This window comes from Humulus lupulus, chromosome 3, assembly GCF_963169125.1.
Source record: "Humulus lupulus chromosome 3, drHumLupu1.1, whole genome shotgun sequence".
In the NCBI taxonomy this organism is placed as follows: Eukaryota; Viridiplantae; Streptophyta; class Magnoliopsida; order Rosales; family Cannabaceae; genus Humulus; species Humulus lupulus.
The window spans coordinates 87,981,877-87,996,162 of record NC_084795.1 but is presented as its reverse complement, the minus strand read 5'-3'; the positions used below and the strand labels follow the sequence as shown (position 1 = coordinate 87,996,162).

Sequence of the window (14,286 nt, the reverse complement as noted above, 5' to 3'; positions counted from 1 at the left end):
CTTATGGGCGTTGCCTCCATCTGTATGAATTCTATTTAAAAGTCGGCAGCTACAATATTGACTCATTATTGATAGGACTCTTTTCCTTCTTTGCCAACAAATTAAGTAGGATATATTAACCATATGCAAGACAAAAAAAAGCATTTTCTACTGGCCTATATGAACAAAAACAAAAACAAACAAACCATTTATTGTAGAGTGTTCTATTTTTGGACCACAGCCCCACTCACTACCACCACATATATGTGTAATGTAGTCTTATCAGCTACAAAGTGCATTTCAATGATGAGATCTGAATTATGCTCTTTGACTTAGTAACACTCAAAGTTTTCTTCTTAGTGTTTTTCAATTTCTAATTCATTCCCAAGTGTGAATAAGTTTTAAGAAGCAACTCATAGCAGACAATATATGTTATTCCCAGTACACACTTAACAAATATATAAAAAGATAATTGAATCAAATCGAAGTCTTATAGGCCACGAGTGAAAGGAACCTTAGGGGTCCCATCTTAGTCGATGATGCAGTCATTTTACATATTTTAAATTTAATAAGTAATAAGAGAGAGGCCATATTGGCATGTATGCCCAATCACACGCAAACAATTGCGACGATTCCATTTCAAAGGGTTTCAATTTAATGGCGTGAACTATTCTTGGAAGAATTACCATACAAGTACGCTAAAGCAAAACAAATTTATCTTCAATCACAAAAGTGTGTAATAGATGATCAAGTCATATATATTTACCATTACGGGATATTCTCTCTCTTCTATGCAATTAAGGAAATGGAGAGTATCATGTAAAAGTTACCATAATTGTCTTGATTGAAAAAAAAAATTATCAGAAGCTTGAGTGGAATATTTAGGAGGAAGCTTTTGCTAGAAAAATGAAGAAAAAGTGATTGTCGTTAAAACAGAGCATGGGATGAGAATGTCTTTATTATGCACTTTTATAGTTATTTAGAAGTAAAAGTAAAGTAATTAGCAACAATTCTACTCGGTAAAACAATACGGCTTAGCTTTTTATAAACTGTTTTTAGCTTCTAGAATTAAAAAAAAAATACTTGTGTTTGGATAGAAAATAAAAAGTTATTTTTTAGTATAAAATGTGTGACAAACTAAGATTCTTTTTTCAAAAGACATTTTTTTAGAAACTATTTTCTAAATTAGAATCATTTTTATAATTATTAAATATAAAATTTATTATTTTTTGGGGTTATAAGCAAAAGCAAAAAAGTTTAAGAAATGGAACCAAAAAGAATTCCCATTGAAGCAGGATTAATTTTTTTTTCTTCAATTTTGTGTATTGAAACGTGTGAACCCAGCACTTAGATAGTATAAGTTTTAAGTCTCTCTCTCTCCCCCCCACTCAATCTATTTTGTTTTTAAGAATTAAAAAAGCCACTCTCTTTCTGGACCCAACCATATATATATATATATAAAACCATCAGAATTTCTTCCTTCCCAGCTTGGAAACCACCATTATATATTAGCCCTTTTCGCTTCTCAACAATCCCATTAATTTCACATTGTATCAATCTTCTTTTTTAGCCAACAAATAATAAAAAGAAAAAAGAAACTCTCTTTGTATCTCTCTATATATAGAAATCAGGAGTCACTGTGCACCATCCCCTCCTTCCATACAAAACTTCGTATTTATTAAAAAAAATATCTGTCTCATCAGTATATAAAGCAGTCCCAGTACTAGGTCTCAGAATAATTATTATACGATGTGGGAAAGGAGAAAAGAAAAAGCTTTGGTGACTTTAATGGTGGCTTTTGGTTTGTTCCAAACTTGCTTCTCCGACATTAACAGAGCAAGTTTTCCTAATGGCTTTGTTTTTGGTACGGCTTCCTCTGCTTTCCAGGTTAGTGCTTTAAATCTTTTTCTCCTTTGATTTAAATTGGTAATACATGTGCCTGCATGGGTTTTGGGACTCTTCTACTCCATGTTATGAAATATATCTTTCCCGAGATCTTGTTTGTTTCCTGAGAAAATACTGTAAGGCTAACTGCACAACCGCAGCCATTGGCCACTGTGCTGTCTGTCCTGTTCACCCGTGATCAGATAGAATGATCCAACCAAGAAAAACGACATCAAACTTTAATATAATGTAAATAAATAGATAAACAAAAGAATTCATTCTTATTTTATTTTAGTGTCGTTTTACAGATAACATGATTGCGTCAGAACATAACAACATCGATCTACAAAGTAAAGAAAGGGAAAAAACTGTTGAGAATAATTTTATTTTACTTATCTTGAGATGGATAAAGTAGGGAGATGAATAGATGGATAATTTTTGTTATTAAAAATATGTGTATTATTTCATAACATTTGTTTAAAAAATATTTTAAATTAATTCAAATTTAAAGAAAATACATATTTTGAAGACTAAAATACTCAAATTAAAGAGTAATACATATATAATGACTCAATACTTTACAATTAGGAAATGCTATATTTTTGCTGCAAAGAAAAAATTTTAATATTTAATTTTAACATATATTATATATTTTTGCTATAAAAATAAAAAAAAAATTAAATATTTAACAGTAATAATTTTAAATCATTAGTTATTTACATCGCAAATACATTAAAAATCATTTATAAATTATTCGCAAATAAAATATTAGGCAACATAAAATGGACCCGTTCGAGAAATCGGCGATTTTATGGATCACGTTTCCGTGTTTTTAGTTTGTTTAACGAACTATTCTCCTCACTTATTATTTTTAATTTGCCAAACTGATTCATTAATTATTATTATTATTATGTCGCTCCATTTTCCTAATAAATATTATCTCTTTTTTTAGTATCCTAATAAATATTATCTTTAACATCCCAATAAATTAATAGTTTTTATTAAATAATATTTTGTTGGATGTGCGTATAAAATAATATAATGTATTATAAAATTATCTTATAGGAGATATAATAATTTTTTTAATAATAGAATCATTTGTAAACTAGTGTTTATTGTTTTTTTTTTCAAGAACGTTACTTGAATATCCTCTCTAAGGTGTGACATTCTTGAAAGTTGCAACCATAAATTATTTACTCATTATCACGATGTAATGTATTATAATATTATATTTTATAGGATATAATAATTTTTTTAATACTTGTAAACTAGTGTTTACTTTCTTTCTTTTTTCTTTTCTTAAATTGATGTCACTTGAATATCCTCTCTAATTTTTTTAAGGCGTGACATTCTTGCAATTTTTTTTTTTTATTTGAGGGATGACTTTCCTGCAAGTTACAACGATAAATTATTTTAGTAATTATAAATTTGAGTGCTTCAAGCTCTGATTTTTTTATTAAATATTTTGTATCTTCACCGTTTACAAAATATAATAATGTTAGTGCGTTGAACAGTGCAATATTGCATTGGGAAAATAAATATTGTTATGGATAAATTATTAAGTAGACATATGTATGCTCAGTCAAACAAATTAAATACATGATATATAGGCTTATAATTGGTAAAACCAAGTAGTGTCTTATAGAGATTTATAGTTGATAAAACCAAATGGTAAAAAGTAATTAATCAATAATTGATTAAATTAATTATTTTTCATTGTCCCTGTTAATCGTTGAGGTATTTTATTAATAGAGTTGCATGCAAAAATAAGGCTTACATGTGTTACCTAATATTACAGTTTTTTTAGAGCACCTAATATTACAGTTATGTTTAGTATATTTATAAAGTATATTTTTATAATTTTATTAGTCGACCCAATAAATAATAATTGAGTAATAATATGCACAAAAATATTATATAGCGTGGCATGACATTGTCTTTTTTTTTAAATAATGAATTTTATTTTAAATAAATATGATTGATATGTGTGTAATATTTTGATGCTTATTTTATATATATATATATATGCAAATATCATCAATGAATAATAATTATATAAATAAGTCACACGTAGCTCAGCTAACAAACTCGTATGGACTTATGTTTTTCTTTTTGCAGTATGAAGGAGCAGTAAAAGAAGACGGAAGGGGACCTTCTGTTTGGGACACTTTTTCACATAAATTTGGTAACATTTTATTTTATTATTACTTTGATAACTCTTATGAGACCCTGCCAAAACATAATTGTTAGCTTCTTTGTATGATTCATTAGGTGTTAGCATATACAAATATACTAAGTGAAACTTTCTATAATATTTGACTTGTCTTCATGTTCATTTTTTTTTTTAAATCTTGAGTTAGTATTTAACATGTAGACAAAACTAAATATTTTATATTTTAAAATATTATAAACTATTAGTGGAATCTATGTGTGAAGTGAAAGAGAGTATAAAAAATTATAATAGTATATACAAAGGAATACATTTAACATTTTTCTTATACTAGAGATACCCATTAGCATGGGAAAAATTAAATAAGACTTTTTTAAGTACTAGGTTAGACACATGTTATTGGCATGTTTTCAGTTTGAAAAATATAAATAAATTTATCAAAAATATTAAATATGTATATTATATATATTTTTAATTCAAAATGTAAATTCTTAAAATTCTAAAATGTACATATTTGTATCATAATTTTTTACTTAAATAGTCAAAATTTCAATTATTTAATCAAAAATAATTTATAGAGTTTCATATAAATCATTTGATTAAAAAGATTGATTTCAAAGTTATTATTTTATCTAAATAAAATTGTATTTTTAAAAAGAGAAATTAATGAAAATGACTTCTTTTTTTTAAGTGATTTTGCATTTTGGCCTACTTTTAATAATTTTTTGCAAAATGACTTTTGTCTAAAATTCGACCAGTTGTCTAAATTTTTGGATGAGCTGTCTAAAATTTTCGACTGACTATTTGAATTTTTCGACTACCTGTCTAAATTTTCGACTAGCTGTCTAAATTATTATAGGTTATTTTACAAATAATTATTAAAACTAAGTTAGAGTGCAAAATGACTATAAAAAATAGGCTACTTTGCCGAAGGACCCTTTGAAAAATGATAATGATAAATATGTTTTATTGGTTAAGGATTTGTGAAAATAATGTTTATGTATTTTTTTTTAAATAATAGAAAAATAAATTAGTATACTTTTGTTTCCAAACTTTTTATTTTAAATAAAGAGAAAAGAAAATAAAATAGATCATTTTATAAATTTAATTATAGTAAATAAAATTTATGGTGAGCATAATTTAATGATTTGTATTTTTTTTAACATATTATTTCAAATTAATAAAATAACAAAATTGATTAAATTGTTATTCATATTTTTAAAATAAAATATTGATACTTATAATTTTGTATTTATTTCCTTTAATATTATAAGAATAAAAATTATAAATTAATCAAAGAAATGAAACATCTATATTATATATAATTTTCTATATTATTATAATAATAATAATATTTTATAACTTTTGAATTTGAATTTATATTAATATAATTAATAAATATCTATTTTTAATTAGTTTTAAATTTATATTCCGTTAAATATTTAAAATATTCTGTTAAAGTTAACAAAATAAACCGTTAAAAACCAGAATTTCTGTTATCTACACATTCTTTTATATAGAAGAGATTTGATCAACAAGATTAATTTCAAATTTATTATTTATTCTAATTAAATTTGTATTTAGAAAAATAATAATAGTAATAATTTTTATTGTTTTCAAGTGATGATTGGTTAAACATTTGTAGAAATAATGTTTATGTTTTTTGTTTAAATAATAGAAAAATTAATTTGTATATTTTTATTTTAAATAAAGTGAATAGAAAATAAAATAGATTATTTTGTAAATTTAATTATAGTAAATAGAATTTGTGGTGAGCATAATTTAATGAATTGTAATATTTTTTTAATAATCAAATTATGACATTTATATTACGTACGTGATAGATTTAAGGTTTATACCTTTTTAGACCCTGTGTTTTGCCTTATTACCTGTTTGGATCCTGTGTTTTGACAAATTATTTTTTGGACCCTGTGTTTTGACAAATTATTTTTTGGACCTGTATTTTGTAAAATAGTTCAAATAGGCCCCTAAACCTGATTTTGATGAACAAAAAATTGAGTATAACAATCCAGTTCTTAGGCAGAATGACTGTATTTTTTTTCTGAGTTGTTAGTTTGATGAATTATTTGTGATTTTAGTTCAGAAAACTTTGATCAAAATCGAGTTTAGGGATCTATTTGAACTATTTTAGAAAACACGGGGTCTAAAAAATAATTTGTCAAAATACAAGTTCCAAACAGGTAATGAGACAAAACATAGGATCTAAAAAAGTATAAACCCTAAATTTAATTATAATAAATAGTAATACATGTAGATATGCATTATGATTAATCAGTCATACATTTTAAAATAAATATACATTATATATTAAGTAATAAATTCAATTATAGTAAATAATATTACTTATATATTCATCATTTAATATATATTTTAAATATAATTGATCTTATGGATATTTGAATTTACATTATTATTAATTATATGTTAATATTAGACATAAAATGCCAAATTAACTTCACTAATGATTAATAACAAAATGACAAAATAACTTGACTGAAATTTACACACACTTTTATATATGTTAAAGATTGATAAAGGATTTTTAGCATAGTATTATTGGAGTAATTTAATATTAGATTCACATATTTTAATTTAAAATAAAATTTGTGTAACCTAATATTAAATTACATCACCCAATCAAAAATGATGTTTAAGTAGTATGAGTACACATGTTAAGTATATATACAAGAGAGTGAAAAAACAAAATCTTAGGGTGTGATTGGTTGAGAATTTGGAAATGATTTTATGATTTTGAAAACTTAAAATTTGTGGGACCTACCAAAATATTTGATTGGTAGATTGTTTTTTAAAACTATATCCTAATCAGAATTCTAATTTTGTGTTGTAATTTAGAAAACAACAATTTTGCGTTTTATCTGTTTTGTGATTTTTTCTCCAAAAACTTAAAATCAAAATCAGGATTTGTTTGTTCTCTCTACTCCTATCCTTTGTATCATTGCTTGTATTTATTTTATTTTATTGCCAATTTTTATGACTTGAGTATGTTCTCACTAGTAATAATGTGTTTATGGAACATTTTATGACATTTATGCACAATTCAAAAATAAGTTGCGCTGATATTTTTATAAATGACAATGCAATATTGTTATAAATTTAATCAATAATTATTATTAAATTTTAATTTATCAATATAATTAAATTTTACTTAATTAAATCTATTGATAAATCAAAATTTAATATTATACAACATATGTATATAAAATATATAAAATTAAAATAATATTCAAATTCAGCTGTTCCAATCACATATTCAGTTTATCTTATATTTTCAAATTTAATAACAATCACAGATTCATTTTTTTAAAACTCAAAAACAGTTTACTGACATTAACCAATCACATTTTCAGAAACATGATTTTAGTCACTAAATTCAGATTTTCATTTTAGAATCTCACTTTTCAAAAATACAGTTTTCTAATCGCGAACCAATCAGACCCTTAGTATCTCTTGCATTCATAAAATAATATTTAAAAAAATAGCTCTACACCGTTATTTTCCCCAAAATAGTCAAATATGTAATTTCCTTCGATATTTTTTTTTAAAGAATTTCCTTCCAATTTAAGCGTCTTTGTTTGCTTTGTTATATATGCTCCAAATAGTTGCTACTTTTCATGTCAACGAACCTGTCACATATTTGTCATTACTCTGTTGAACCTATTTTAAGCAAGCAAAAAAGATCTATTATTTGGGTAAGAGTGAAATTTTGGTGTTGAATTACCAAATATCATTTATTTTGAAGATTTTTAAGGTTTTATAAATTTTTTTGGACTGCATTATGGCTGTTATGTTTTGATAAATCTCTTTTTAGATTTGTATTTTGTAAAATGATTTAAATAGGCTCCTAATTTTAATTTTAATTAAAAAAAAATACAACAGTACAAATATTAGACAAAATAATTATACTTTTGATTTGAGTTTTTAGTTTAGTAAATTATTTATGATTTTAGTTACAAATTTGGATCAAAATTAGTTTTAGGGGTCTATTTGAATTTTTAATTTAGTGTTAAGAATACAAATGTAATATCTTTTTGTCAGAATAAAAAACCAGAATACTCAGTATTTTAATGGGATATTGGCGGCAACAGTATCAATTCTTTTTTAAAACTTATAATTTAGTACCCAATCTTTTTTTTTTGTGGGAAAAGTACTCAATCTCCAAGTCCGTTGGTCTCCGTCGCTACCCACCCTAACAATTCTGTTAAAATGTGACTAAGTGTACACGTGGCATCTCCTAATTGGTCCAATACATAAAATATTTAAAAATTTAAAACTAAAATCTAAAATAAAAAATATATATTAAATAGTAAAATAATATAAAAAAATTAAAACTAAATTCTAGAATTAATTAAAAGAAGGAAACCCTAATTATTCCCTTCTTTCTCTCTCATGCCTGCCATCTCTCTTGTCCGCCTCTTCTTCTCTCTCGTCTGCCTCTCCGTTTTCCCCATTGCCAACTATGGATGCCAAAAATCCACCAAGAAAAAATCTCTAGTCCATGATTGAAATAAATGGCTAAGGGTCATTTAGTCAATCCATTGAGATCGCACCTATGGGTCTCGCAAGACCATAGTCTAAGAAACACTCCCGTGTCGCGAGACCCTCAAGGGTGATGTCGCGAGCCCCTCACGTGTCTCGGCCCTCGCGCAGCGAGCCCCTCGCATGACTCGACCCCTCGTGCAGCGAGCCCCTCACGTGTCTTGGCCCCTCGTGCAGCCAGCCTCCCGAATGACTCGGCCCCTCGCGCAGCGAGCCCCTCACCAACCTCGCGCATCCCTCTCGCGAGGCTCACTAGCCGTGCGCATCCATCTCGCGAGGCTCACCAGCCTCGCGCATCCCTATCGTGAGGCTCTCGGCTGGCCTCCCACGCGTACTTAAGCACCCGGACACGGGTACCCCGAGGCGCCACCCTGGCTACGCGAGGCACCCTCGCTATGCGAGGCTCTCGTCTGGCCTCCCACGCGTACTTAAGCACCCGGACACGGGTACCCCAAGGCGCCACCCTCGCTATGCGAGGCTCTCGGTTGGCCTCCCACACACACTTAAGCACCCGGACACGGGTACCCCGAGGCGCCACCCTCGCTATGCGAGGCTCTCGGCTGGCCTCCTACGCGCATCGTGTCTACGCGAGACATCGCGTCCCGCCTCTAAGTGATCACATGAGGTGCAGCCTCGCTAGGCCTCTCGTATCCTGCATGCATATCCGAACATAGGTCCCAAAGGGTTGCCTCGCTATGTGAGACACTCTAAGGACCCCGAACCCTCTCGCTATGCGAGGCTCTTCGCTAGGCTTCCCGCGTGCACCTTGTCTCGTCCCAAGCACCTTGTGCCTCACTGAAGAGGCCCTAGTTCACTTCTAGAAATAGGCGCCACCAGTGAGGCACCCCCCATGCCTTATCTTCTCCAGACATGTAAAGTTTGAAACCTCCTCAACATGCGTACGAGGAACATTTAGAGATACTAAGTGGGTATGTCAAATATTCATTAGGTGCCAAGCTAGAATTGATGAGGACGGTTGGGTAGGTGACTCATTATAACTCACAAGCCCCTCTACACTTAGAAATACATAAAGAAACTTAGGGCAAAGGCGTATTTTGGAAATGTGAGAACAACCATCAGGTACAAGGTACGTGTACTGATATGGGATGTACGACCATGAAGAGGATAGAGGCGTGGCCCTGACATCCGCATCTGATGAGTAGTGGCGATACGAACTTGTACGAAGGATGGAGGCACTACCTGAGCACCCCCGACCATATACCAGAGGCGACAGTACTATGTCCTGAGCCACTACTCTGGCATTGTCAGGGTAGACACCACTATGCTCTGAGCCACTACTCTGGCAATGTACCCACGTACGTCCTTGTCCCCTGGGACTTACTTGTAACAGGGGCCAATAGAGCCCACCTATAAATAGGCTTCGACCCCTCAGGTTAAGGGGGTTGGAAGATTGATTGTATGCTAAGGCTGTTAAGCAATAGACAATTTTTACTCCATTGTAGTTCTACATATTTATTCTTTCAAGTTCTCCCCATCTTCTTCTAAGATATCTTTGGCAATACAGTCTCAGTTTTCTAACCTTATATCGTTGACGAGATTTTACCGTCAACACCAACCATGGCAGCTCCGACGTGCGAGACCTCCCGGCTACACACGCACCACCACCGTGCACCTCTCAACATCGTGAACTGCATCCCAAAGTTTGGAGGCTTGACTTGTCCCCTTCGTCGTGAGTGGGAGCTGTGAACCACAGCTGAAAGTTTGGAGCTCAACCGCCATTCATGGAGGCTCATTTTGCCCAAACTGCCACTGTAGCTTTGCTCCCCACGCCGAGAGGAGTTGGGATCTTCCAGCTATGTGGGTTGAAGACCACGGAGCTGTGATATGGGTTGATGTCGATGTGGTTGATGGAGCTATGATGTGGCCTGAATCGCCAACGGGGCAAATGCAAGGATGGATGGAAAAAGAAGGGAGAGGAAAGAAGAAGAAGACGAAGAAGAAGGGAGTGGAAGAAGAAGAGTGGGGAGGGTTTAGGGGAAGAAGAGAGAGAAAAAGAATTGTTTAATTAAATTTATGTTTTTTTTTTTTATATAATTTTTTTTAATTTGAAACTATTTTTAAAATATACTTTTTTATTTTTAATTTAATTTATTTCAAATATTATGAGTTCAACAAATAATAGTGCAACACGTGTTTAGTGCGACACGTGTTTAAATCACAAATTTTAAAAAAGAGTAAGTAATTTTATCGTTAATATCCCTATCTTAATTATGAAGTGGGCATATTATAATAATTATTATTATTATTGTAACAGGTAAGATAAATGATGGGAGTAACGCCGATGTTGCTCTGGATCAGTACCACCGTTATAATGTAAGTTTACACCTTTATCCATATATTTATTTCACATGTTATTAATAATTAATTGTAATCACATTCATTTTTTTCATTAATTATTAATATTTATTTTTCTTTCACAGGAAGATGTGGAACTAATGAAGAACATGGGAATGGATGCTTATAGGTTTTCAATAAGCTGGTCTAGGATTTTTCCAAGTAATCTCTCTCTCTCTCTCTCAAACGCAAGATACAAAGATTTTTACTGATTATTTATTGTGTACATGACTGATTATTTACTGTGTACATGAACAGATGGAAGTGGGCAAATCAATCAAGCAGGAGTGGATCATTATAACAAACTCATTGATGCCTTACTCGCTAAAGGTTTGTAGTATATAATACATATGGTTTCATATACTCTTAATTATAATAACTAAAAGATCTAAGCTATGAAAAAGCCCTATTATAACTTGGTTAATGATGATTTAATTGATCAGGAATTGAACCATATGTGACCCTTTACCATTGGGACCTTCCTCAAGCCTTAGATGACAAATACAGAGGATGGCTAGACCGTCAGATCATGTAATACTCTCCTCTTCTTCTATACATCTAAAAAAACACGCAACTTTGATTTTTAAAATTTTCTAATGAAGTTATTACTTCAAATGAACATCTCACAGCAAAGACTATGCGATTTTCGCTGAGACATGCTTTGAGAAATTCGGAGACAGAGTGAAGCATTGGACCACATTCAATGAGCCACACACATTCTCCATACAAGGATATGATGTTGGTTTGCAGGCACCAGGGCGGTGTTCTATCATTCTCCACCTCTTCTGCAGGGCTGGAAACTCCGCCACTGAGCCTTACATAGTTGCTCATAACGTTCTCTTGTCTCATGCAACTGTTGTTGATATTTATAGGAAAAAGTACAAGGTATGTATACATTCGTAATTACAACAACACCATTCTAGCTAATATTTATATATATATATATATACTCTTTAAGTAACCCTTTACATGTTATATTGTAGTCTAAACAGAAGGGCTCCATTGGGATATCTCTAGATGTTATGTGGTATGAACCGGCATCAAATTCCACAGCAGACGTTGAAGCCACTCAAAGAGCCCAAGATTTTCAGCTTGGCTGGTAATTATTTAGTGTCACCTACATATATAATGAGTTCTTTTTCTATTCATTTTTGTTGCACATTATGTATACTTGATTGTAATTTGTTGTTACAAGTGCAGGTTCCTCGACCCATTGATTTTTGGAGATTATCCAAGGTCAATGAGAGAGAGAGCAGGAAACCGGCTGCCAATATTTTCAAAATTTGAGGCTTCACTAGTCAAAGGGTCATTGGATTTTGTGGGCATTAATCATTACACTACTTATTACGGTTCGAAAAGTTCAGTTGCCAAAATACTTAACGACACCCTCGCGGACTCTGGCGCACTAACCGTTCGTAAGTAAAACATGAATTATCATTCTCTCCATAATCATTTTGTCGCTTTTTTTTTTTTCTCTTTTTTGTATTGATTGGCTTTGTTACTGAAGTTATTATTTATTTTCCTATTATTTTCAGCATTCAAAGGTTTTAATGCTATTGGAAACAGGGTATGTATTCAACTACTATTTCTTCTAGTTTATGTTTTCTGATTGTTTTTATTAGCTTTGCTTAGACTTGTCAAAAATCAGGCTGGGGGCTATAAATAGCTATTCAACATAATTAATTAATTGATTAAACACACATACTATATATACATATAATATTATTTTGCATGCATGCAGGCAAACTCTATATGGTTGTACATAGTACCTGAAGGCATGAGAAAATTAATGATCTATATCAAACAAAAGTACGGAAATCCTACAGTCATTATTACTGAAAATGGTAATAATCTTTACAACTGTGTTTTTTTTTTACTTTGTTGTCTTTTTACTCTTAAAAAAACACTTTAAACTTATCTTTTTCTTCTTACAGGAATGGACGACCCAAATGACTCGACGATTCCCATTAAACAAGCTTTAAAGGATGATAAAAGGATCAAGTACCATAATGACTATTTAACAAATTTGCTAGCTGCTATCAAGTATGTATATATAGTAAGCTGTTATTTACTTATTTCTCATATTTAAAAATTAATTTGTTGCATTACAACATTATATGTAGATATTTTAATTGCATTACAACATAATGATTTTGTTATCTGTTAAAATGCAGAGAGGATGGATGCAATGTAAAAGGGTATTTTGTTTGGTCTTTGTTGGATAATTGGGAATGGAGTGCTGGATACACATCAAGGTTTGGCCTATTTTTTGTTGATTACAAAGACAAGCTCAAGAGATACCCAAAGAATTCTGTCCAATGGTTTACCAACTTTTTAAATTAATTTATGCTACTATTATGTCGATTGTACAAGAGTTTCTCAGTTTATAGATGTGCAACTGTTTCTTTTCAGAAAAGAAAAAAAATAAAGGGAATTTATAAAAAAAAAAATTAAATGCTTATGTAGATGTTTATGGCCAAGTTCTCTCTAAAGATTTATGTTAGTAATTAGTAGTGATTATGTTGATAGTAACAACTAATTGCTTTTACATGATATACAATGGATTTTCTAGGAAGTCAAATAAAAATATATATTTTTTTAAGAGTAATGATAGATGCACTCTGAATTTGTACACTCAAATTATACGCCATCACTACAACAAAATAGGAGTTTGATAGCTATATGTGAGAGACATTGTAGACATTTAATGTCTCCCTTGTGGGAAACGTTGTTGTGAGAGTCATCATATACCTACTAAGTTTATTAACTGCATATGCAATATCCGCTTTTGTGCAATGAGCGAAGTACATTAGGCTTTCTATTGCACTTGCATATTCCAATTGAGTCACCGTTCTTCCTTCATTCTTTTCAAACTTCAGGTTTGAATCAAATGGTGTATGTGCTTCTTTGATTTTTTAGATGACTGAATTTGTCGAGCACTTTCTCAACATAGTGGGTGATACTCAACATAAAACTCCCACTATTCCTTCTAACTTTGATACCTAGAATGATATCTACATTTCCAAGGTCTTTCATTTTAAATTTAGAATATAGAGACCTCTTCGTTTCTATTATTCCTTTCATATCATTACTCAAGACCAACATATCATCTACATATAGACACACAACAAAGTCACCACAAGTCTTATAGTATAAGCACTTGTCCGTATTGTTGTGTCTAAATCCATTAGAAACAATGACTTTATCAAACTTCTCATGCCATTATTTTGGAGCTTGTTTCAAACCATATAATCATTTGACAAGTCTACACACTTTATGTTCATTTCCTTGAAGAACAAAACATTCCGGTTGTTCCATAT

The 14,286-nt window shown here is 30.7% G+C and overlaps 1 protein-coding gene across 1 annotated transcript; it reads left to right on the top strand.

The window, feature by feature from the left end:
• Positions 1 to 1,410: 1,410 nt before the first annotated feature.
• LOC133822935 (beta-glucosidase 40-like) lies at positions 1,411 to 13,433 on the top strand. The gene is made up of 13 exons (XM_062255411.1): positions 1,411 to 1,866; positions 3,982 to 4,048; positions 10,887 to 10,945; positions 11,053 to 11,128; positions 11,225 to 11,296; positions 11,410 to 11,497; positions 11,596 to 11,851; positions 11,950 to 12,065; positions 12,167 to 12,381; positions 12,502 to 12,533; positions 12,708 to 12,810; positions 12,901 to 13,009; positions 13,141 to 13,433. The coding sequence occupies exons 1-13, from the start codon at positions 1,729 to 1,731 to the stop codon at positions 13,307 to 13,309; spliced, it is 1,500 nt and encodes a 499-aa protein (XP_062111395.1). The 5' UTR covers positions 1,411 to 1,728; the 3' UTR covers positions 13,310 to 13,433.
• Positions 13,434 to 14,286: the final 853 nt, after the last annotated feature.

Coding starts and splice junctions, on each gene's coding strand:
- LOC133822935 (XM_062255411.1), top strand. CDS start 1,729: ATGTGGGAAAGGAGAAAAGAAAAAGCTTTGGTGACTTTAATGGTGGCT. Junction 1,867..3,981: donor CGGCTTCCTCTGCTTTCCAG/GTTAGTGCTTTA, acceptor TTCTTTTTGCAG/TATGAAGGAGCAGTAAAAGA. Junction 11,852..11,949: donor TTTATAGGAAAAAGTACAAG/GTATGTATACAT, acceptor GTTATATTGTAG/TCTAAACAGAAGGGCTCCAT.